General features: G+C 36.9%; 2 protein-coding genes across 3 annotated transcripts; one reads left to right on the top strand and one right to left on the bottom strand.

Moving 5' to 3' along the window:
• Positions 1-1591: 1591 nt before the first annotated feature.
• Positions 1592-13587, top strand: LOC578198 (kalirin). Of its 2 annotated transcripts, none has more exons than XM_030974170.1 (12): positions 1592-1619; positions 2817-3101; positions 3797-3928; positions 4496-4669; positions 5213-5291; positions 5685-5885; positions 6408-6546; positions 6978-7159; positions 7735-7761; positions 8347-8499; positions 9200-9326; positions 10200-13587. In XM_030974170.1, the coding sequence occupies exons 2-12, from the start codon at positions 2912-2914 to the stop codon at positions 10233-10235; spliced, it is 1440 nt and encodes a 479-aa protein (XP_030830030.1). In that variant the 5' UTR covers positions 1592-1619; positions 2817-2911; the 3' UTR covers positions 10236-13587. The 2 variants fall into 2 exon arrangements, with proteins under 2 accessions (XP_030830030.1, XP_011680751.1); XM_011682449.2 differs by lacking the exon at positions 1592-1619 and adding an exon at positions 2133-2185.
• Positions 13588-15370: 1783 nt separating this feature from the next.
• On the bottom strand, positions 15371-25583 carry LOC100893471. The gene is made up of 7 exons (XM_030974962.1): positions 25385-25583; positions 23016-23146; positions 19594-19837; positions 18925-19293; positions 17826-18053; positions 17101-17231; positions 15371-16152 (listed from the first exon to the last, which is right to left on the bottom strand). Exons 1-7 carry the CDS (start codon positions 25476-25478, stop codon positions 15832-15834), a joined length of 1518 nt encoding a protein of 505 aa, XP_030830822.1. The 5' UTR covers positions 25479-25583; the 3' UTR covers positions 15371-15831.

The raw sequence follows: 25583 nt of genomic DNA, 5'->3' as shown, positions 1-25583 counted from the left end.
TTTGGTTTTACCCCCCCCCCCCCTCTCTCACTCTCTCTCTCTCTCTCTCTCTCCCTCTCTCTCTCTCACACTCTTCCTCCCTCCCTCTCTTCCTTCCCTCTGTTTGTCTATGTTTAACTCTCTTATTCCCCCTCCCCCTACATAGTTCTGCCTTGTCATCTTTCTTAGTCACTCTCTTAGTGCCTCTCCTTTCCTCTTTTTCTGTCAACTTTTTTTTTGCTTGTTGGCTGGTGTTTTCTTTCACCTGTTGCATCAAAAAGAAAGACATTTTGTTTGGAAAAGTTTTATGTCGTATTCTTCTTGCATGTCGACCAGTCTGGTCCCTCTTTGTATGTGGTTTCAGTTCAGTATCTGTTTCTCTGCTCTGCATGAACTCTGAAGTCACTTGTACCTCTCCCCAAAATGGCACAGCTTTTATCTGATGCTCTCTCAATTCAATTGATTATTTATGAAGAAAGGGTATAATTGTTGTGACCCTGTCTTCACTTCTATGAAAGAAACTGATAACTCGTTGTCTTCCAAAGGTGGTTGTTATTGCTTTGTTATCAGTTTTTCAAGCTTACTATTGCCTGCGGTTTAAATATCATGCATGGATGGTTTTACTATTTCTCTTTCCTCATTTATTATGACCAACCTGGATGGGAGGAAGGTATAGTAGTTGCTATTTTTTAATCTGCTCTCCAGACAATTTTCTTGTCCTAATTATCACTTGGGTAAAGATGAAACTGTTCATATATCATCTGCTGAGAGCCAGAAGGGTGTTAACTCTGTGTAATGGATATGAGTTAATGCCCTTGTGACTCTGAGAGAATGAGATTTACATGTTTTACACACATATTTAGACTTCATAGATCAGTGATGATAATGTCCCCCACATGCATTTACACATGCGAGAAGAAACAAAGAAACAGTCGTAGCCCACAAAGGCGGCAGTCATCAAATTGTGTTTTTTTATCCTTGTCTGTAGATAATTATCAGGACTCATTTGTATTGATTGTAAAATCTGATTGTTTGCCAAGCTTATGCAACGTGAATTTTATACTTGGCATAACATTAGTATGACGCATTCTCTGGTGAAAATTGCTCTTACAAATCCGTACATTTAATTGCCTACTCTAACCGAATTCCGTACTTCAAAGCCTGGAACCTACGGTATACCTAACCTTAACCCTAACCCGGCCCTAACCCCAAACCTAATAACCTAAAACCCAATAGCAACTCTAACCCTATTCCTTTGACGAAATATATATATTCCAGGAGCAATTGTTAACACAGCAAATGTCAGATCACCCAGCATAACATTTGAATTCTATTTCTGCACAACATCGATCTATCATTCATGTTCATACTTTATAGTACTGTATATGATTATCAAAATGCAAGTGTATATCATCTGCCTAACCGTGTTCTAATTCTGAGATGAACTTTATCAACTGTGTTTTATCTTTAGGAAATCATGGCAGGGGTCATTGAGACTGAAGGGCAAGTTGGGCAAGTCACCGGGCAAGTCACCGGGCAGTAAGAAGGAGAGTAAGATACCCCGCCCTAGACGGAGACCATCAGGCAAGGGAATAGAAGACGGGGAGTTGAAGAAACCTGGGAGTAAAGGGCATGGAAAGGTAATGTTCATCTATATACACATAGGCATATCCAGGGGCATGGGGGCACACCCCCTCCCCTCCCTAGCAGAAGATAATTTAACATACTACTTGTAAATGCAGAATAATTTGCACACTAATCGTGACCCCATGCATCATTGATCCCCCCTTCCCCATCCACCATGGGCACTTGATATTATTGTTTTCTGAAATTTGTAGGCTAGTGCCCCCCATTCCCCCCCCCCCCCCACCACTGATAAATCACATAATCATGATTTTATGAGTTACATAGTATTCTTACATAACCATTTTTTCTCTTCTTCAGATTGAAAAAGTATCTATTTTAAATGTTTGACATGGGCCCAATGGAATCCAGTCTTGTAACTGTGTGGGCTTTTCTACTGTGATGAATAAATAGACTCAAATGTAAATAAATAATTTCAATCAGTTTTCATTTGCACATGAATTCTGTCTCAGAACAGACAATGTGTACATTGTCAATAGTATAATGGTGACTCAGTCGTGATTAGAATTTTCTATTTCTTTTTCATTTTCTTAGCCGGTGAATGCTTCACTATATCAACCTGGTAAGTTCAAACATTTTATATGAGCTTTGACATTGTAATCATCTCTGCATTATGTTAAATCTGAGAATACTTAGCCATTCTTCCCTGGCTACATGTATTTGCAATTTTGCACTGATGTAAGATAAAGTGAATAATCTTCTTTGAGACACATTTTGATTTCTTTTATTCATATGTTGATGTTATGCTTAAGAATTATGCTCAGAATTATGTGCACATAAAGCCAGGGTAATGATGTGATTGCAGGGCCCTCAGGGAGAACAGTATTAATACTGATGAGGCTACCCTGGGTAAACAAGTCATATAATTATTATTACATACAGAACATTGTATATCACAGCAGGAAAATGTGCATCAGGAACAAGAGTGTTTTTAATTTTCAGTGCAAGTTCCTATTAAAATGGATACCTGTTTAGTCATAAAAAGAATTAGTCTGTCACAGCAGTGTGATTAGTAACAAAAATAAAGCTTACCATATCTTTCATTTTTGTCATTATCTGTGGACAATGTAGATGTATGTCTGAAATTGAATTTAGTGAATGAATATTGACTAGTATGTACATACAATGAATTGAGTAATCTGAAGTTGATTCTAACACCTCCATCCCTCTCTCTCTCTCTCTCTCCTTTGTAGCCGCTCCAGCCTTCACCCTACCCTTAATAAACCAATCCTGTCACCTGGGTACCACCGCTACCCTCTCATGCCAGGTGTGTGGTCGACCACGCCCTATGATCACCTGGAGGGACCCACAGGGGGACATCATTGCCCCCTCTACCAGGACCAACGTCTGGGAGAGGGATGATGGTATGGTGTTCTTAGAGATCAGGGCTAGCTGTAAGCTGGATAATGGTGTCTATACATGTACAGCTAGTAATGATGCAGGATCCACTGAATGCAAAGCTCTGCTCAGGATTATATGTGAGTTCAAATCAGCTTGATTTTAACCCATTGGATATGATTTCATATTTGTGTAACCCATATTTTGTGTAGACTCAAGCTCAAGCTATTGCAGGCTTTGTTTACAAAGGGTTAACATTACATTATGTTTGTCTGTAGGATAGCGCCATTCCGTCACAAAAGTACAGAACAAATGTTAACCCTTTTTTTCTTTATGTCTGGGTGTAAGTGAAGATCAAATGAAGTGCACACAGAATGAAAGAATGGACATATTACATACATACTTGTAGATTTATTCCTATGACATCTTTGTAAAACAACAGTGATATACCTAACCTAAACCTAAATAATGTAAGACAATATTTTTTTATCCTGTTCCATAAACTCACAGATGAGAAACATTACTGGGCAATAGCATATATTTTATAGTTTTGTTACTTGCTATTAGCAAAACAAAGTATATGTTTAGTAAACTTTGTTTGATTGTAAAAGAATGAGCCCAGCAAATTACAGTCAAACCTGTCTATAGCGACAAGGGAAACACAAAATGTGGTCTTTGTAGACAGGTTCCTTTAGTACATGTTTCAATGAGAAACCATTTTCAAGGGAAACAAAAAAAGGTGGTCATTAAACCAGGTTTGACTGTATCTCTATTTTTCTGTTTTGCCGATGACTTCATTTGACTAGTTCCATTTGTTTTTTAAACCACCTTGTAGATCGGCCAGGCCCTCCCAGTATACCCATACTGTGTGAGAGAAGACCACACTCGGTGACGTTACAATGGGAACCCTCTCACAACACAGGCAATGCGGAGAGTGTCACATACAATGTAGAATATGCTCAGATCAGTAAGTACCTTGCCCCCAGGCAGATAATGTGAATTGTATTATGTTATCTGATAAATCTAATGTTTCTCTCATTGTGTGTGAATACATGTGAACTACAGATGAAATTGATAATCCTTATCATTCTTTGTTACCCCCACCCTTTTTTTTCCTTCTCATGCTTTCCAGTATACATGTACTTCACATGACTATCATGCTGCATATCCCTTTTCTGACCATCTTTTTCTTACTCTCCTCCCCTTTTTTCATCTCTTAGTTCCCCTTGTATTTTTGTTTTGGTCTTTGTATCTCTCTCTCTCTCTCTCTCTCTCTCTCTTTCCCTCCCCCTTCCATCTCCCTCTCTACCCCCCCCCCTTTTTTTTTTCCTTTCTCTCTCTCTCTCTCTCTCTCTCTCTCTCTCTCTCTCTTTCTCTCTTTCTCTATTCTATTCCTTTATCACCTCCCTTTCTCTCTCTCTCTTAAAATTCTTCCTGTCTATGATCTTATTCTTTATCTCTAACCTCTCTCCCCTCCTCATTCCACTCAAGAGGTGATACATGCTCTAATAAATGGTGTTTATTTATTCCTCAGCTCACAATACCCTTCACTGGCAGACCTCCTGTGCTAACATAGCCCACACCACTCACAAGGTGGACGCCCTGTCTGCTGGGGCATCTTATAAGTTTAGAATCACGGCTCAGAACGATGTTGGGTGCAGTGATAGGGGCGAGACCACACCCGCAGTCACTCTTCCCGATGATACAGGTAAGGTTCAGCAGGAGGAGAGTTCAGTTTTAGATATTCTAGATAAAAGGCTCGTTCACTTATGCTATGGTAAACTACAGCTGGCTTTTGTGTATTCAATGAATGGCAAGTGAGAATACAGAAAGTAGCTGCGCACATCGAATACCCAACACATCTGTGTTTTATAAAATATAATAATGTGAAGGACGGTGAGCTTACGTACGTTTTTGTTTGAAAAGTCGGCAAACCGCACCAGTCACACACCATTTTGTTACACTTGGCATGTAGATGGTAGAAAGTGTACATCAAGAGAAAATATTAATGAATAGGATAGGTGAAATTAAATTGTAATTACATATTAACTCAAATACCTAAACCAAGTTGTGCTTAATAACTCTTAGAAAGTACTGTAAAGCTATTAAACATGTACGAGCATGTTCATAGTATTAGAGAAGTACAGGTGTATGATTGTTTACAAACATGCAAATCTTATAATAATTTGAGATTTGTAGGTCTTCTATCAAGTCGATGACTCATGATGAGATGCTTTTGTTTTTCTTGCAGCTCTTGCAAGGAGGGAAAGCAACCTGTATTGGCAGCACACATGGAGTACAGACTTCAACATCACAAGAGAGATTGGAAGGTAAAGAGGATTTCAAATATCATTGTGAGCCTCTGCTTGAATTGAAGCAAGTTGATTAATATCAGCCAAGAAATTGTAATTGTCCATATGTTTGAAAAGAAACATGCAGTAAAGAAAATATATTGTTGTGGTGGTAGTATCATATACTGCCACATGCACTTGAATTAAAGAGGCCAATAGTTGTAATCTCTGTCCATTTTCTTAGTCCTTATTAGTTGTTTCTTCCAAATTGGATCTATGCAATATTAACCTGGTAGTATGTATTCACTGTTTTCTGATACAATTGCTGTAAGTCTTAGGTAATAAATGACAATATGCATCAGAAATATGTCATATGTGATATTTTCTATATGTTAAAACTGAAATATTGATGTCAACTTTTTCAATCCACAGGGGAAGGTTTTCATCCACTCATGCCTGCACCCGGTCCCAACAACAGAGGACACTAGCAGCTAAGTTTATCAGTAAGCGTTTGATGGATCTAGAGCAGGTTCAGCATGAAGCGTCGATGATGCAGCCTCTTCAGCACCCATTGATCTGTTCTTTACATGCTACATACGAGACTCATGGACAGTATATCTTAGTCTTAGACCTGTAAGTATATCCTTTATCTTGCTTTATCGTAAGAAATGCAATTTGTAGGGCATACGGTTACAACCCACAAATTTATAATGATAGCGAAATTAAAACTTCTGATAGTTCTTTCGTGGTATTTATAGGTACGCACTGTTTCCCAAATTAGGATATGCCGAGACTGATATCACCCAAACATCCAGACTGGCACTAAATATGTGATCAACAACAATAACAATAGCAACAGTAAATGTGTTTTGGCAGCATAAAGCATTGATGAGAACCATGAAGCTACATCTATAAATGGTCATTTTATGATCATTTGAGTATTATTAAATTAGAGTCCAACTTATGGATGAGAAAAAGGCTTTTAATTTCTCCTAACTACAGTGGACAATTTTGTCCTTCTTAATGTATACAGGGCTTTATGTTTTCCTTCAGCATGTACGTGTGGTGGGTTTTCTAAAATTGTGGATATAGTCAAATCCATGTTTTTTTCCAAATGTATCTACAGTTTTTCTTTTTTTCTTTTCTTTTCTATAGAATTCCTGATGGAAGAATTCTAGAGTACCTGGTGAGCCTGTCTCAGGTGACTGAGAGGCAGGTCATTGGCTTCATCAGACAACTGGTACAAGCAGTTAACTATCTACATTCAAATGGAATCATCCATCTAGACATCAAGGTAATTTAGTTCTTTCTCTTTCTTTCTCTCTCTCTCTCTCTCTCTCTCTCTCTCTCTCTCTATCTATCTATCTATCTTTCTCTCTATGTGTTTGTGTGCGTGTGTGTGTGTGTGTCTCTCTCTCTCCATATCTCTCTATCTCTCTCTCTCTTACTTAGTATTTTGTCTTCTCCAATTCTTTGATAATTCTTCTCTAGTCAAATCAGTGCTAACCAAGCCAAATACTTTCATACTGAAAAAAACAAAATCTTTGCCACCTTTCTCATGGTTATTGCCGTCTGTTCTAAATGTGATCTTGCCAGCTTATATATTAGAAGTGTGTGTTTGTGTGTGTTGGGGGGGGGGTCTTAAAACAAATCAGGTTGTGCATTCACTATCTGGAACGTGCAATATAACACAAATCATTCACTTTTCTCTTTTTCATTGAACAGCCTGAGAATGTAATGATGGAAAAAGCTTTGGGTCGAGCACAGATCAAGCTGATTGACTTCGGTGATGCAATGGATCTCTGGTCTTCACCTCCACCCTTCTACCATGAACTCAATGCTAACCCTGAATTCTGTTCTCCGGAGCTCCTCGGTGGAAATGAGATTGATTATGGCACAGACGTATGGTAGGTCACAACTTAAAATTTCTCATTTTTTTCTCCTCCTGAACTGCAATGTTTGGCTTGTGGAAATGACCTTTACATTTATCATATAAACATGCCGATCTGGGACCTGTGTCTTACAGTTTATTATAGATAACAGTGGCCAGATTTCATGGATAAATTATCTTTGCAGCCAGTCACTTGTAATGATATCAATAGCTTACATTACTTTTGTAACTTTTCATCAATAGAAACTTTTATGAAGTAGGAATTTGTGTTTCTAATTCCTTAGAAATGTATATCTATTTGATTTTAGCCTGATGCACGCAATGTATGGCTACTAAGATTGTTGGAGAAATTAGATGACTTCAAAGTGTTTGGTTGATAAACGTACATCGGCTATTATGCTTTATAGTAGTACATGTATGTACTCTAAGTATTCATCCTTTACTTTATAATATGAATTATTTGTAACATTTCCTTGTTGTGGCTTTTCAGTTTCAGTCCAGATTTTATATCCTGCTTCAGAGAATTGCATGTGATTATGTTGTTTTGACTCAAGGTTTTAATTACTTTTCTTTTTTTGTCTCAACTTTTAGGAGTATTGGAGCTCTTTCATATGTCATGTAAGTATTAAATCATGTAGAAAGTTTGATGAAAAAGCAAGGATCATATAAATGTAGTATACTATACCTCTTTACATTGAAAATTATTCACAATTGAAGAAAAATGTCATGATGTTGGGTGTTAGCTATCATACTCATAAATCTTAATTTGATATAGGGAAATTTATTTATTTATTTATTTTGTTTTATTTACCCAGGGTAACCCCATCAGTGAGTAAAACACTGTTATACTCGGGGGCCCTGCAATAGTACAACACAAATTACAAACATGTAAATAAATAAATACAAAACAACAAATATTACTAAGACATCAGACCTGCACGAAATATTAAACTTTTAAGAAAAAAAGAAGAAGAAGAAAAAAAAAAAATCGTCATATATATTTGAATTATATGTCATTTGTGTTTACACAATATCAATTTAGAGAGAGAGAGAGTACTTAGCTTATAGTATTATAAGTTTTTTTTATTAAATTTGTATGTAAATATGTTTTCATACATTATATTTTGATTTATTTGACAATCTTGGCTCATCAATCAATTTATTATCAATCTTTGCTTTTCATCTTTAATTTGATCATCCCAGGCTGAGTGGCATCTCACCATTTCTTGATGAAAGCCTTGAGGAGACCAATATGAACATCATCCGTGTTGACTACAGCTTTCCTGAGGAGTACTTCAAGAACGTCAGTCAGAATGCCAAACACTTCATCACAGGACTGCTTCACGCAGATTCAAGGTAGATATAACAATCTTCTCTTTAGATTGATTTGGATGTGAATTTAGCTATAGTAGTAAGTAAGTCCTTTAAGTCTTACTGACGTTTCTGTACCAAAAGTGGACTAATACCAAATAACAACTACATTTTAGCAAGTCATATATAATATTCTTCCGGATTCGAAAGAATGACCTCATTGTTTGAAATTAATAAGATGATTCTGTCAGAACTTGCTGATGAGGATGAGGCCTCTATTATTTTGGGATTCTACTCAAGGAAAATGATATTTTGACCACAATAAAAAAAGTTTTCCAGTACAATTGTGGTGTAGAAGCTTTTATGATGTTGTGCTGGTAATGATGCAGCATTGAGCTTAAAGGTATAGACTAGTTTTAGAAACGCCCCCCTCTCAAAAAATAAAATGGAAGCTCTTATTACCGATCATGTTAAAGAATATGTTTTGACTAATACGTGATGATACAAATTTTGCCTGGGAACCGCCTACTATTGATATATTTGGTAAATTGTTATAACGATCCGGTCTGGATATATATCAAGAATGCACTTCAACATTAAACTACTGGTCTTTACCTTTAAATGATGCAACATTTATTTGGTAGTCTTACAGATATTCATGTCAATTGATTTATAATATTGATATTTTTTAGAGACAGTTATCAATGGCTAGACTGAATGGTGTGTATCTCTTTTTGTTTTGTAGTGAAAGAAAGACCACCTCCGAGTGTTTGATGAATCACTGGTTTGCTCAGACCTACTCCGCTCAAGATGACCCCGCCCTCATGCACAGAGCCAGGCTAGAGGACTTCATACACAGGAGGAAAACGCAGGTAAGCTTTTTAATCTTATGCCACTACCCCTCACCCCCTGCCCCTACTCCACCCTTCCTCCTTCCACCCTCCCCCACTCCACCTTTCCTCTCCCCTCCCTCACTCCACCTTCCCTCTCCCCTCCCCCACTCTACTTTTTGAAACTTCACTATATAAAGTAAAACCTGTCTATGGAGGCCACCAAAGGGAAACAGGAAAAATGGCCACTGTAGACAGGTGGACTTGCTAGACAGGTTCTACAACACACATTGCAACCTAGATGGAAACATTGTACGTGACCATTATAGGCAGGTGGCCTTGTATTGCATAGAGAGATGGCTATTAAGACAGGTTTGAATGTATAATGCCTTAGGAATAAGAATGCTTAGTTTTGTCTTTTTTTTGAAAGAGTAACAGGTGCATGGATTGTGAAATGTACTTCTGTGTATATATCATCTGTTGAGAGTTGGAAGGATGTTAACACACACATACGTACATGTATACTGTTACATGGTGGCTCTCAGGAAACGGTGTTTCTACCCAATGTTACAATGAGAGAAAGTATTAATACTCAAATCAGAACTCTTTGAAGTCAATTTCTAATAATTTGGTTGCACAAAATTAGGGCTAATCCATTTGATTATCAGTCTCTAATTTAGTTCATTGAGTTGTGTTTCTTTTCATGTTTAGAGACAACATCATTTTTTTATTTTTTTTATTTTACAATGAAATAATAGGATCTCAAATTCCTCATATATAATGCATTTCATATCATCCTTCGGTTTCATTTTTTTCCTCACCTATCCTGAGATTATTAAAGCAAGTTGGTTTAGATGCTTCTTCAGTGCTTTTCACTTTAATTCACCACAGTTTATTTTTCTTTCTATCTAACAGCACAACTTTGTATCAGTGAAAATAAATAGGAGGTAACACAGACATCCATCTCTAGAATGAGATGTCACAAAAGAACATTCTCTTACCGAGCTGCGCCATCTATCCAACTGTATATAATACTACATTTCCATGACGATGTGAAAAATGGAGCTAGTAGTGATGTGCCCAAGTTCTCTCCGATGTTTGCTGTATGGTGGATACTTTCAGGTGGAGCGCTAAGCTTTGATTACCACCAAGCCGTGAAATACGTGATTTGATTTGTTTCCAGCGTTTTTGATGTGGGACTACATCTTGTTACATTGATTGTCGTACACCATCAGTATGCTGATACACTAAGTCATACCATTCATGCTTTTACACAACAAAGTAAAAGTTATCGGCAATCAATTTGATTTATTATGCGTTCGTTCATGGAAATGTATTTTTTTAGTCTGTGCTATGCTGCAATATTGTTGTTGGATGGATAATGTTTTTTAGCAAGATTGGTGTGGGATTTTCTCTATCCTGTTTTAGTTTTTAAAATCTTGCATGATATCTTCTTTTTTTAATACACAAAAGTCTCATTATTTATGTTGGTTACAGTTGCTGCATATGAGAATTGTAATCATAAGCCATACAAAGTGACATGTATCTATGCAAAACGAGATATGAAATTCGAATTTATTTGATAAACATGGATGCTTTAGACTATGCATGCTGATTTGCTAATGTTTTGAAGTAATCTTTTTGTTATTATTACTACTACGGTAACCATATTCATCACAATTACCAAAGAAGTTTTATTTATATGTTAGGACTCCTATACACAAACAAATGTATTGATTATGTGTAATGTAGTAAATTACGATTGTTTAGCACATCTTAGGGTGCCCATTGAGAAGAAGGTGTGCATGATTGTGAAACAAAAGTAAGAAGTCTGTTGAGAGTCAGAAAGGCATTAGCTGCTAAACTTTTATTCAGATTTAATGCCCTTCTAGCTCTCCATAAATAATAAATCAAATCAAATCAAATCAGATTATAGACAATATCAGCACAAATATTTAATATTTAGAAGCTCCATATTCTTAAATGTAAACTGGTCATGAATATGGTAGCACTCATAATTACAAACATTATTTGAATGATTAGAACAACTTTTCTGCATGAACAATGAAATTTCTATATCGATCTTCACTAGCTACAATATAGTTTTTGGGTGGTCTTTTGTGAATCCAAACCATTAACGGACAGTAATAGTGATAAATCATTATCGCATACATGTATGTATATATGATTGACAACCCCAATGCAGACATGTACCGGTATGTGTTTTTATTTCTTGTTCATGGAAACACATCTGATGCATATTACTTACAGCTTATATCTTTTGTCTTAGTTTTTGCATTTTAATGAATAAGCATGTACCATCACATCTGTAAAAAAAACTCTACATATCCTCAGGATTTCTATTCGTTTCTCTTATATACTTACATGTTGATAAAGGATGTATGTGCCATGTACATGATAGCCATAGTTGTTTTGTATGTTAGTGAATTTGTACATGCTGAACCTAACAGTATGCTAAACAGGGCCTCTGATACCATTATGTTGCAATATTTTTGTACCACTGTGTAATTTGGTCAATTCAATCTATTTTTGTGTACTTATGATAATAAACTACATTGTTTGTAGATTGGACTTCAATTCATTGTACTGAAATGCATTTAAAGATTGTTTATTTTTGTATGGGAATAAAATATGTATTGCATGAAGTCATGGAAATGTAATGGACTGGTAGAAGACTGCAGTTAGGAAACAAAACGTCTCTTTTCTGATTTCCTTATAGATTGGAAATAGTCGAGGTTATTCTTTAAAAAATGGTGTCTATATGAAGTGTTCTGTGGGTTTTTATTGGCCAAGCATGTACACTATTTTAATCAGTGTACATGTTGACAGGACTCAGTTGTGAATGGTCCTCTTTACATGTACTTCACTAGGAATAACGTTGAAATTTTGCAAGAAAATTTGTATGATCTGATGAAATTGTCATTTCCAGTCTCACCGTAACCCAAGCATGTTGTTAGTGCTACATAATAACTTACCACAAATCATGTACTGGTAAATTTCATTGTTATTGACTCTTGTTTGACCACCAAGCATGTGACATCCCTGTTGACTTATATCATGTTCAAAAAATTGATATTGTGCATTAATGCTTTTCCAAACAAAATAAATTATTATAGATAATCATATCATACTGTTTGTTTCAACTCTAGGTGTGTTTCTTTTTACTTTTTCAACCCTTGATTCCAAAGTAGAGACATCTACGGTAGGACCTTTACATGTACAAGATATCATGTTATACATCACAGTTAATTGTTACATTTGACTCTTGTGTTAACAAAAGATCAATAGTCTGTGACTAGATTATTCTCAGCATTTTAGATATCAATCTGAAGCCTTACTTTGGATTAAATGCTTTGTTTAGGAGTGAGAGAGAGAGAGAGATAAATTGTGCATATAATTATTATGCCGTTGTACGATAAATCATACAGGCCTGGGCAAAATGTTCCCTGCATATCACACATACTTGTGAAGAAAATGAAATTAGAAGAAAAGAATGATATAGTTACACAGATAGCTTTTCAGAGGGAAGATTCTGTGGAGGTAAAGTGGTTCATTCACTTGACTCTCAATCCAAGGGTCAAGGGTTCAAATCCCAGACCGGCTCTAACGTCCTTTGGCAGGACATTTATCCACATTTGCCACTATCTACCCAGGTTTAATTGAGTACCCGGCAATTGCTGGGGTAATAATAATTGCAGGGCTCTCAGGAAGATCAGGATTGATGCTGAAAAAGGCTTCCCTCGGAAGAAAAAATTGTAATTGATATTATTTTGTCAGCAATGCAACAAATAGCAACATATAATTATGTATAAAAGCCACATGTCTTTTATCCAGTGTATACAACAATTCGCAAAGCTCTTTTGTCTTGTGAAGTGCAAAGATATTACTAAATATGTGATGTGTTCTGAAGGAGAATGGAATATCATTATTGCATATAACAAAGAAAAAAAGAAGAGTGTGAGAAAGAGGATAGGCATAACTAGACTGACAGATATGGGGATTAAGAGCGATTAAGCCAGGGTATAATGTTTGTGATAGTAAACCATTTTGTATGTGGAAATTAGAAGTATATGCATGCTTGTTTTGTATTGACATGTTAACTTGCCTTAATTAAGATCTCGATTCAAAGACGATATACAATTGTCATTCGTGTTTTATTATTTTACTGTATAGGTGAACTGTATAATGTGAACTGTTTTGTTGATGTTTGTATATGAGATTGTATATTTCTTGTAGATGAAGAGAACCAAAAAATGAACAATTAAATGTACTATCAAACATATAATTCTGAAGTATTCTTGTTTCTGTTCTAGCCTTTTAAATCTTGTCCCTCACACACACACACTTACGCACCCACATTTGTGATTTTGAACGTGGACTCTTAATACACATCGGTATGTTATTACATATCCAAGGACACACATTTGTGTAGAAATATAACATACCATACATAGGATGATCTGGAAAATTACTGCATAACCAAGGACCTAATTTTCCATGCGATAGAGCAAATAAATAAACGTAACCCTTATATGACAGGTTCTCAAATTTCAAACAATTTGCAGGATTCTCAGACCAAAGACATCCTTGTATTGCGAGTGGTCATTAAAGTGAAGGTACGGTTCTTATGAGTGTCCTTGTTACCCACCCACCCACATACACAGACACACCACCATGCACATGCACTTCACACATATGCACACTCAACAGACTGCAAGTACATTTCTGATACTTAATGACTGGTATAAAAGACACATAACATATACAATAGATCAGTTTGGTGATGTATTAGTTTAATTGTTAAGCATTTTGTCTGAAACAATTTGGAAAGCTCGTGTAGTGACTTGCCTGACCTAGCAATATATAGTATTAGCAAAATATTTATCTTGAAAAGAGACAATTGTTTTAAATGGAAAAAAACTCATAGAATAAGAGATATGAATTGAGAACATTAAAAAACTTTAAGAAAACATACATACATGTAGGTATATGGGAAGGTAACAAAATGAAAGGAATGGTAAGAGGATATAAAGAGGTGGTTTTATCCTAATTTCAGAACAATGAATAGTGTTTTTTATCATCAGACGCAATACAAATTATTTAAAACCTAATTTCCATAAGAATAAGGCATTTGTAACAAATAATCGTGAAAAATATAAGGTGATGCCATATTTGAATGTTATGTAAAAGTCTAATCTATGCATATAATATTAATAATTTTAAGGTCGTGTACGTTATGAACGTTTGAAAAACAAGTAAATTCATACTAACTAGTTGCATTGAAACAAGATATTCTTATCAAAGTGAATGACAATTTATCAAACCATTCTTTAAAGGGTTTAATTATTGATGTATGGTCGGTCCGTCCTCAACAACTTTTCTGCAGAGATTTCTTTTAGAATTTTAGATGATAAAAGGGAAGATACTAGTAATTCTACGTTGTTGTGATTTTTTTTTCCTTAAGTGAAATGTTAATAAAAATGCGAGGTAGAAAACCATGTAGATGCGATGCAGAGACGTGAGTTTTAACACTGGCAACCTGTATATATGCTGAAGTATACCAACATGTTGTCTCAAAGCGAATCTCTGAGATTAATTTGACGGGAGCGCTCCATGCATATATGTTTACCCAATTCACCAGAAATCATGGATAAAAATACCAAATGATCTCAAACAAATATCTTTTGATACAAGGATAACAACCAGAGACTATGATATTAATAATAGTCATTTCCAATATTATTTTTCTACCAAAATTGTGCATGAGCTTTAACATTGTCATTATAACTTTACATTAATCAATATGCCTAATCAGCGGTCATCATCAATCACCTATCTGTGCATTGCATCGATCCCATAGACATTGGTTCAAAGTGATAATGCTCCTCGTAAATGCTATTTCGATACAAAGTATATAATACACTCATACTCATATAATGTACCCATTACGTAACTATAATAGACACTCTGTTTAATATGAGCAAACTATTGTACTTGTTTATGATTGATATTCATAAATTGTACTTTAATGTAAAATATGATTTTAAAGTGAGTAATATTATTAATACATGTATATGAATAATGAAATTAAATATACATTCATTGATGAGATCATGTGATCATAATATAGTTAGAATTAAAATTATAATTCATTGTTTTGAATTTTAGTGTTGATTCTATAAAGATTAAGCTTAAATTATTAATATGACTTACTGGGTGATTAATGAGTAATGTGTAATTTGAAGTTTATTCGATTGATTTATGCTTGATGTTATATACTTTGTAAACATTTCCATTTATTTGGACGATAAAAAACAAAATCAATCATCATAGCAGTTTCTTATACTACATTGGATAGTTTCAACTGAAGTTGGTCCCAACATTTCTTTCTAAACGAGGCAAAAAGATATGTGTAGCAGAAAGTCAGCTTGAAAGAATAAGAAGTAATTCTTTTTTAAACCTTAGATTTCAAAGCAAAAATTACTATTGGAAAGATGGAAGATGTGACGAAATATCTTTATTACGGTTACGCCTTGCCGTAGGTTTTGAACTCGGCTATCCGCCTATCCGGTATGAGATGCTCATCGAAATACGTATGAATCAGCGCGGGACTGTAACCCGGGCTGCTAGCCTCCACCGTTTCGGTTAACTGGTAACCGAAGTCATCCATTCGACCTTTGTACGAGAAGCAACTTGAGGAAGGGCGGCCATAAAATATCGGACCGTATGGGAAAATATCCGCCACCAAGTCGGCTTCTTCATGTAGGGCGTTGCTCATATCTGAATCAAACTTTCCGACCGGTTGGACCGCGGACCAAATTTGCGTCCGAACACGAGGATCCGGCTTCTATATTTGAAGAAGAAAAAAACAGTTGTGGGAATGAGCCCTTGACATATACAGCCAGGGGTCTATGAAATAAGATTAGTAGTATGCCTTTATGGTCTTGTGTCTTCTGTGGGGTTGGGAGGGGGTGGGGTTAAAGTGAAGAAGATCTTTAAAAACATATCTCATGAAAACCATATTTAGCACACCTTCACCGAAAAATTTAAAGGTCAGAGATCCCGTTGTCAAATTACAGATTGAAAGATGTAAGAATGACGCATATACGGAAGTGAAAATGCCATGTAAACCTCACAGGAAACACACTATGAAACCCAATTTTGTTGCGTGAAACAGTCTGACATCCGTGGGATTTTTTTATGGAAACCGAAACAAAAAGAAGGACGACTTATCTCCATTATTTCTCATTGGCATATATAAGAATAGGCCCATTAGTAAAAACTAATGTAAGACAAACCTATAGTAATGAATTCATGCTTGTAAAGTGATAATCCCGGTATACAAATTCATGTATATTACACTATTTGCAGAGAGCATTCTCTTTTAGAATGCAAAGTGAAACAAAAATTGTTTAAAAGCTAGTTAAGAAAAGTTTTTTAAATATTAAAAAAATACATAAGGGGGCCAGGCATATACACATTTAAAGTACTGTTTAACTTGAGAAAAAGGAGGAGGAGGAGGGTGGGGGGGGGGAGAAGAAGAAGATAAACCTGCCGTCATTGATAAATGATATCAGTGACGTCGCTAGAGGGGCACTGGGTCTCTCAAAGACCCAAAAGAAGGTTTCCCGAGACCCAGAGTAGAACCAAGAACAAGACTGAGGTGACAATTCGGTCACTTTTGTTTCATGCAGGGCCAAGACCAAGACCGAATCATATGAATTATCAATATAACCTAGTTATGACTAATGACAAATAACTGAGCCCTTATATGCACTATTTTAGTATAACGAACCTTATCGATGGTGATCAACAGTTTGTTGACGTTCATTCGTCTCTGGAAATAACACCCGGCAGCAGCAGAAAGGAAGACAAGTACAAGAACCACTGCCACGATCACAAGGATAAACCGAAAACCGAAAAATTCTAGAAAGAGGCAAGGTAGTTTTAAGATATTATGCTCAAATTATCAACATAACTATGTATCTCCTTTGAAAATAATCTTGGCAATTAATTGCTTGACACAAAGAGACGGGGGGACACCCCCCTCAATTTTTTTAGGGGGATCGTCACCCCCCCCCCCCCCCCCGGAAAATTTGAAAAAGTGAGAAGGAAAAAAATGTATACCAAATACTGAATAAAGACTGCCTACCACTTTTAGGATCTGGAGGGCCCAAGAGTGCAGCGTTTAGACTAATACAAATGCAAAAATATTCTGGCTCGGTCGCTACGCTCCCTCGCATATTATGTCCTTCAAAATAAACAAGTAAATATTGTAGACAATCTGTATTGCGTTGTACCGTGATACCAACGGTCATGAAAAGAAATCGCCGCCCCTGGTCACTATAGTATACCTTTACAAATTGCAATTATTTAATGCATGCTTGTTAATACACAAATATATATTATTGTTACACTTTATTTTCTCTTTCTTTCTTTCTTGTTAAAACGAAATATTGATGTGTATAAAATTATATCAGTGATAATTAATGAATTCAATTAAATTAGATCCATACTTACCGTTTCTTCGACACTCTCGTTGCTCCTTAGCTGACCCCATCATCTCGGTAGGCAGCGAGTCCGTAGCAACTGGATGCGATCCCGGGGGTTCTTCTTCGGTAGTGGTATTGGTGGTGATGGCGGTAAGGGGTGTGGAGGCGCAGACACATCTTGGGGGAGATGATTCGATATCGCCGGTTGTAGAATGAGCAATAGTAGATGTTGTAGGCTGCGTGGTGACAGGGGTTTCTGTGAGACATTAATTAAACAATCCTGAAGTGATAGACCATATTTCGTGTATTTATCGATAATAATAATAAACAATAGTGAACATTTATAATGCGCCATGTCTGTCAAAAATAACACTCCTGGCGCAGTTGTGTGGAAGTTGTTATTGTGGGCAAGAATTCAAGAAAGAAAGTAAAATACACATAAGTTACAGTTTAACATACTTCAGGACATAATTTGCAATAATACAATAATACAATACAAAGCATATTACAGTAAATCAAGTTATATAAGGGTGGTACAATGTAAGACATAATTAAACAAACTAATATGTTGAGAACAGAAACGTTTTTAACAAAGACTTGAACTGTGAGTAGGTGTTCTCATTACGGAGGTGAGAAGGGAGTGAGTTCCACAGTTCAGGGCCAGAACTTGAAAATGAACGCCTTCCCCAGGAGTGCCGGCCGGAGTCGTCGTGGTGGTTCGTAGAGGTGTACTAGGTCTTGTATGTATGAGGGTGCAGTGCAGTGAAGAGCTTGATAGATGAGGAGAATGACTTTGAAGATGATGCGCTTGCGGACAGGAAGCCAGTGCAGTGCCTGAATGATGGGTGAGATGTGAGTGGTGCCTTTAGTGAGCGTGATCTCAGGAAGAAAACGATTATTATTACTGCATATATTTCCATAATAACAAATAGACACATTGCACAAAATCTTTAGTCCAATATATCAATCAATTCATTCATAGCGCATTTTAATATGTGCAGTCACTAGACCCGCCTCTTCTTCATCATTTCCTTTTATCAATGCATGATATTATGATGTAATTAATACGTCAATGTTGAAAATAGCAATCGAACTAAATCACCCAAAATAAAAGAGAAGAATCTCACCAAAATAAGCACAAAGCTCGAGTGAAAATCCCGTCCCTCCGGACTTGTAGGAAGTGGTGAAGAGCACATGGATGGACGGCCCCTGTGAGCGATAATGGAATATTCCTAACACGTCATCATCTGGTTTCTTCCCAGTCCACCGGACCCACGTGGTTATGCCGCTGTTCACGAAACGATCAGTCGTGTCGCCGATAAGCAGATGATGGTTGTCAGACACGAGATCGAAAGCTTCCACGGTGACATTGATCACCGATCCCACAGGTGCTTGGACCGTCCAGAGTCGGTAGCTGTTGTTCGGGTACTTGTTCGGGTAATTCGGGGATGTTATCGATGCAGTCGGACTGTCCGAAGTTAGCCTCAAGTCGTCGACTATTGCAATAGAAAATAAGAAAGGGAAAGAATTAATACGAAGGCTCTTTATATTCACAGAAAATCATAAAGAAGTGTCACCTTTTGGGCAATTTCATCACAATTGTAAGCCATTTTTACGTAGCTTTGACATTTCTTACCGAATTTCCGTATTTTAATAATAATAATAAATAAATAATAATAATATATATTTCAAAATCATTTTGTCTCATCATCAAGGCAGTTTATTCAAGAGGGGTGTTGAATCGAATTTGCAAACAAGGAAGCTATGTGAGCACAAAAACCGAGTATTTGACTAACCACCAGAGTGGATCCTCTCCACATCAATGATGAATTCATACGACCAATCGGCCTTCGTAATGTGAGACCGGAACCGAATCCAGAGTGAATGGGTCAAGGATATAACTGTACTTGGTCGATCAGAGTCACTGAATCCAGCTAGCTTGGTGAAGGACACACCGTAGATATCATCAACAGGTTGCGTGCCGTCACCAAACATGAGAACGGAGTATAATTTAAGTAGTCTGAAGCTGTGGAAGTTCACCTGAATAATTTGATAATAAAACAATATTAGTACGTTAGTGGAAGATCTAGTAGCGGCTCATGGGGCTCACGACTCACCCCCCCCCCCCGCCCCCACAAAAATGTGGGTGCCCACGTTCGTCTGTTAAGAGAGTCAGAAGGATGTTAACTCTTCCTGTAACACAAAGTTACCCCCTCCCTCTCTTTCCCTTTATTTGGCTGCACTTAATATTCTGTGCTGGATAATTAGGACATGAGGTGTGTCATGTGAGTTAGGTGCATGTTACTGAGTTTCTATTTTATGTTTAATTTGTTAATGGTCTTTCCATCAAAGAGTCTTGAATAATTTTGTGTTGATCACCAAAGTGTCGCAGCAGTTATCTACCTGAGTCATTAATCATAATCGTTGGCAATTACTGCAGGATTGTCGAGTCGAGAACTTCTCAGGTAATAATTAACTATCAGATTATTCACCAACACGCAAAAAACGCAAACAATTCATTATTGACAAATTGCATAAACGAAACTAACTGTTTCATATTAAGATATGATTCAATCAACCTTCAAATTGAAAAGAATAAGATCCAATTGAACAATACTTTGTAAACCAAATAAAATGCTATAAAATTCTTTAAGTGATCATGTTTTATGGAGTGCTATTGAATTTGTCATTTACTCTCGGTGCGTTCATCTGCGTAAATATAGGCCTGTAGGGCGTTTCACAAAACTTGTCATCAGTGACAAATGACAGCTTTTGTTAAAAGCTACTGAAATCCTTGCTTCTGATTGGCTATCAGCAGAACTATTATCACTGATTGTTGTCATTTGTCATTGAAAAGAAGCTTTGTGAAACGGGCCCCTGATCATGTTTTTTGGCCAGATACTTCATACAACATAATATTATGTCGTATATTTAGAAAATATGAATTTAGTAGGTGTAATTATATCCCATTATTGTAGCATTCATTAGAAAGGAATGTGCGCAGTAAATACTAGTCATCACGAGTCATTAGATTTAATAAAAGGAAGCATAATTTCTGAAGCTATAATCAGTGTCCCAAGGAATTTCTTTTTTGGGGGAGCCGGGGGGGTGGACGCCTGAGTCTTGAATGGGATGCTCTTAGTATTTTATACCAAACATTTTTATTGAGAGATGTGGGAGTATTGTGATATAATTATTTCAAAGGCTCCGGATTCTCGGCACTGCATACATCCTTAGACAAGCTTGTTTACCCACATTACGTCTATTCAGTGGGTAAATAATTATTAAAGATGGAGGTACATTTAAGCAGTGTTAAAACTGGTGAGATTAATATGGGTAGGCATATAAGACCACATTAATGCTTTCCTAATGCGGCAGTCATTATTAGGGATCCCTTTGTCCTGGTGTTGATCCACTCCAATTTGAGTGGAATCTACTCCAAAATGGTGATTGCGTTAATATGTAGAAAGGATTCCACTCTGATCAACGTATGTTTTCACTCTTAACGAAGTGATCCCTGACATGACTTCTTGAAGGGAGTTTTCACGTGTGTACACTTAAAGTAGACAACGACAACTCTTCAAAAACACGTTAAAGGTGAAATTCAAAGAAAATCACAATATGTCAACTAATGTATCACTAGAAACTGGTAAGCTAACAGATGGCCATCGTACAAGTTTTAGGTCAACTACATATCGGGTGATTTAAAAAAAATACAAATACAACCACCTCCATAGCAGCTGGGATATACGAGAGATTCGCCTGAAAAATAACGATGTTTTAATGACGTCACTATATGGACCAATACTGCTCAAGCAGACGACATCCCATAAAGAATAAACATAATTGCAAAGCTATTATTTGTCAAATTATAATGAGTTTAGTGTATATAAATGTAATGGCATGTCAAACCATTCAAAAAAAGATATGACCCGAATCTGATAACTAAAATCTTTTGCTTGTAAATACACAGGATAGGGGTTAATTAACAATTTAAAAAACCAGACTTTCAAATTGAAATACCCCCGGAATGATATTAAGGACGGCATTTGTTCCCTCTTGAAACGCCGAACATACCGTGGTGTGTGCAGCTGAATATACAATGGCGTCTTATTTTGTTTACAAGCGACAGATTCCTTTATTTTTGTAGCGCTGCATTTGTCATCAAAATAAAACAATGCGCGGGGTTTAGAGTGAGGCAATAGATTATAAATTTAGCCTGACGGTAGTGAAGTAAGAGAAAAAACTCAAGAGAAGATGAAAACACAGGCACTGAAAATGTGTGAGATGTCATTGGACATCGTCTGCTTGTGCAAATCATGTCCATACTGTGATCTCACACATCTCAGCAGCGTTCGGAGAGCTCTTCAGGTGCTATGCCGGGGCTGTATTTAAGCGTTTTGTAATTTATAATAATCAGTACTTCGTATGTTTCCTAGCATTGAATTTTGATAACCATGTCGAATCAAAGTTTCAACTTTGCAATAATGAAAATAAAGTTAGTTTTTAAAATCAATGGATATCTACTTTAAAACAAGCTACACGTTTCATAAGCTTATCCAGGGACGTACGCAGGGGGGGGGGGGGGGGGGGGGTTGGGGGTTCAACCCCCCCCCCTTGGTATTTTTATGTGTGTAAACCCCCCTAAAAAAAACTAGAACCCCCCCCCCCCCCCCCCCCCCCCCCTTGGTTTTTTTTTTTTTTTTTTTTTTTTTTTTAATAAAAAATTAAAAAAATTAAAAATTAAAAATAATAATCATGCCCACGGCTAACGTAAAGTGACCTTACCCCCCCCCCCCCAACGAAAAAAATGTCAATTTTTTTAAATTTCGAGACCAAAAAAAAAAAAAAAAGTGTCCGCTTACCCCCCCCCCCCCCTCCCCCCACCCCCTCCCCCCCTCCCTCCCCTCCCCCCCCCCCCCCCCTCCCCCTCTCCCCCCCCCCCCACTGAGCGACTTTTCGGCCGGCGCGATTTTCAAATTTTCGGGAGCAAAATATTTTGGGCCAGATTTTAAACCCCCCCCCCCCCCCCCTTGAAAAAATCCTGCGTACGCCCCTGAGCTTATCAATATGTGTGTGGTTGTGTGCGTGTGTCTGAGTGCGTGTGGGTGGATGTGTGTACGTGTGTGGAGATGTGAGAGCTTATGTTATGTTATTTAATGTTTACATAAAAGTAGGCGAGTTCCATAATACTGTTGGTATATCTCTTGATCCTCACCTGCAAGCGCATGTTCTCATCGGTCCTTATGATCCATGTCATTTCAACGGGGGGTTCGGAGCGATCCAAGGTAGCTACGGCATCCTCATAGGAGATGTGATGAGTTGGGTGGCTCTGACTCAGGGTCACATCTACGGGCATAAGATGAATCAAAGCAAATGATAGTGGAACTGTTGATGGAGTCCCTGCTACGGCACTACATTCTTTGGCACGGTTTATATTTGCCACACCCCATCCAGGCGAAATGAATTTGTACCTGGTAGGGTTATTCCTTGGAATGCATTGTGCACAGACAATGCAGGAGCTAAATCTGTGGTAATAATGTCCTAAGATCTCTAAAGGCGCATACGGGTGTCATTATCATATTGTTATATAATAATAATAATAATAATAATAATAATAATAGCCTAATAGTCCACTCCAAATTTTATTAAACCGAAACGGAAATTCTTTTTGCCCAATTGATCGTGAGCCCGGCAGCCACTGAGCAGCGCCAGATCGACGTTGCTCTATCCCTTATTGTTGAACGCCAAACAAGGTAGCAACAACTCCCATCTTTCAACGTCTTTTGGTATGACGCGGCCGGGGTTCGAACCCACGACCTCCCGGTTGTGTGGCGGAAAAAAAATGTCGGAAATTCGTCGCCGTTTTCACGAACCGGCACAGCCCAACGCGCAACGAAATAAGTACATTCTGAGAAAAACGTGTTTTACGTTTAGCCCGTTTTGAATTCGCCAGAAACATGCCTTATGTCAAATTTTATATCACAAAATACATATCAATGAAAGGAAAATATTCTGTATTTTCTATACATTCCATTTGTTAAGCATAATGACAATTACTATTAATATTACGAAGCTTTGGACTCTCGTGCCGGTTCGTGAAAATATTATTTTGCTGTTTACGTAGCAAAAATATTTTCACGAACCGGCACAAGCCACTGTGTCGTTTTTCCTATGTAACTTTACGCGCAAGACAAAAGCGCTCGCGCCGTCTTAGCGCGTATTTTATTTTCACGAACCGGTACAACCGCCTGTGTTGCGTCGTCTAGGTAAGCGCAAAGATATTTTCACGAACCGGCACAGCCCATTGACTTATAACGGCGCGTGCCGGTTCGTGAAAATATGAATCGTGCTTTTTGGCTCGTGTGTCGTTTTTGTCATTTGTGTAACCATGGATATCTCAAAAACTAAAGCGTTTTGGATGCTGAAATTTGGTGAGATGAAAGATTGTTGATAACTTATGCTAAAAATGCAAAAAAAATAAAAACTACATTTTGAAGGGATTTCGGTGGCTTGTGCCGGTTCGTGAAAACGGCGACGAATTAATAAGGTCGGAAATTAACTGATTTTAGTGTCACTAGTGTAATTGAAGGGAACAAGGGAGACAACGTGCTGAAAGAGCATCCGATTTCTCTCAAGATCCGCAAATAAATTAGTTCTCCGTTTACAAATGTAATAGAACATAAAGTTGATTTTCATTGAAGCTTTATAACGTAATGTGCACTTCAAAAGTAGAAAGGTCAAATGAGCTATGGATTACATTCTGTAGCAAAATACTTAGGATATTTTATGACGACATCATGACTATTGATAGATCTGAGCAATTCCATTGAAAATGGAATCTTACACTAGCCCAAAAATATCAACATGACAATAACCCCAGAAATATATGTTCCACTGTGACAGAATAGGTATCAACCAAAAGCACTCAACATGCTTTTTATTTTACTTTTCTTGGTATATCAGTTGGAGTGAGTTACGTTCAGTCATTGTTTCCTCCAATTTAAGGGCAAAATGCGGCAACATCTTAGTCAATACACACGATATTTAAATCTTATTATTTCACACCATAATCACTTCAGATTTGATTCCTTTGTAGTGAGTTTTGTTGAACAAATTACCCATAAGAGCTTTCCATGACACATTTACCATGAGCAAGAGTATAAATATGCCCATTACGCTTAATTTGTCATCATATATTTGTTTTAAATGTTAAAAATCGTTGTCCATTTTGTGTCATATCAATACAAAAAGTGAATTAAAAATATATATATTCAGTGGAATACTGTGAATTTTGCTATGTATGTGATTGATAGCCAAATGCGTCTTAATAACTGACTGAAATATGATTTTGTTTAAAATATTTGTTTGTTTTAAAACTTCTTAAATAACCAAAGAGGATTCTGAATGTCATTTCCGTTAGGCTGGAATTTGAATTTTAGATGGCCCGTAATGTTAAATATCTATTCACCCAGTATACAGTTAACTCTATTTCATTTAAATCATTAATGATGTACCATTGACAATCAATCTAATAGAATCTGGATATAATCATTACGAAATAACAATTATTTCTATAATACTAACCAAATGGGTTTCCATTTTTGGCGGACTGAGTTTGCGTTGTCAGTGTGTTCACAAAAAGAAGAGTTATCGTCAACTTGCTACAAATATCTGCCATAGTTTCTCAGAGGTAGATACCGAAAGATGGAAGCAACATCGTGGAAGCTACGTGTAGATAACCTTTGTAAATACACACTCGCTGTACTTGTGGAGACGTGTATTA

Source organism: Strongylocentrotus purpuratus, unplaced genomic scaffold (genome assembly GCF_000002235.5).
Source record: "Strongylocentrotus purpuratus isolate Spur 01 unplaced genomic scaffold, Spur_5.0 spur5_scaffold_7, whole genome shotgun sequence".
Taxonomy (NCBI): domain Eukaryota; kingdom Metazoa; phylum Echinodermata; class Echinoidea; order Camarodonta; family Strongylocentrotidae; genus Strongylocentrotus; species Strongylocentrotus purpuratus.
The sequence above is the reverse complement of the archived record's forward strand: the minus strand, read 5'-3'. Positions and strand labels throughout refer to the sequence as shown.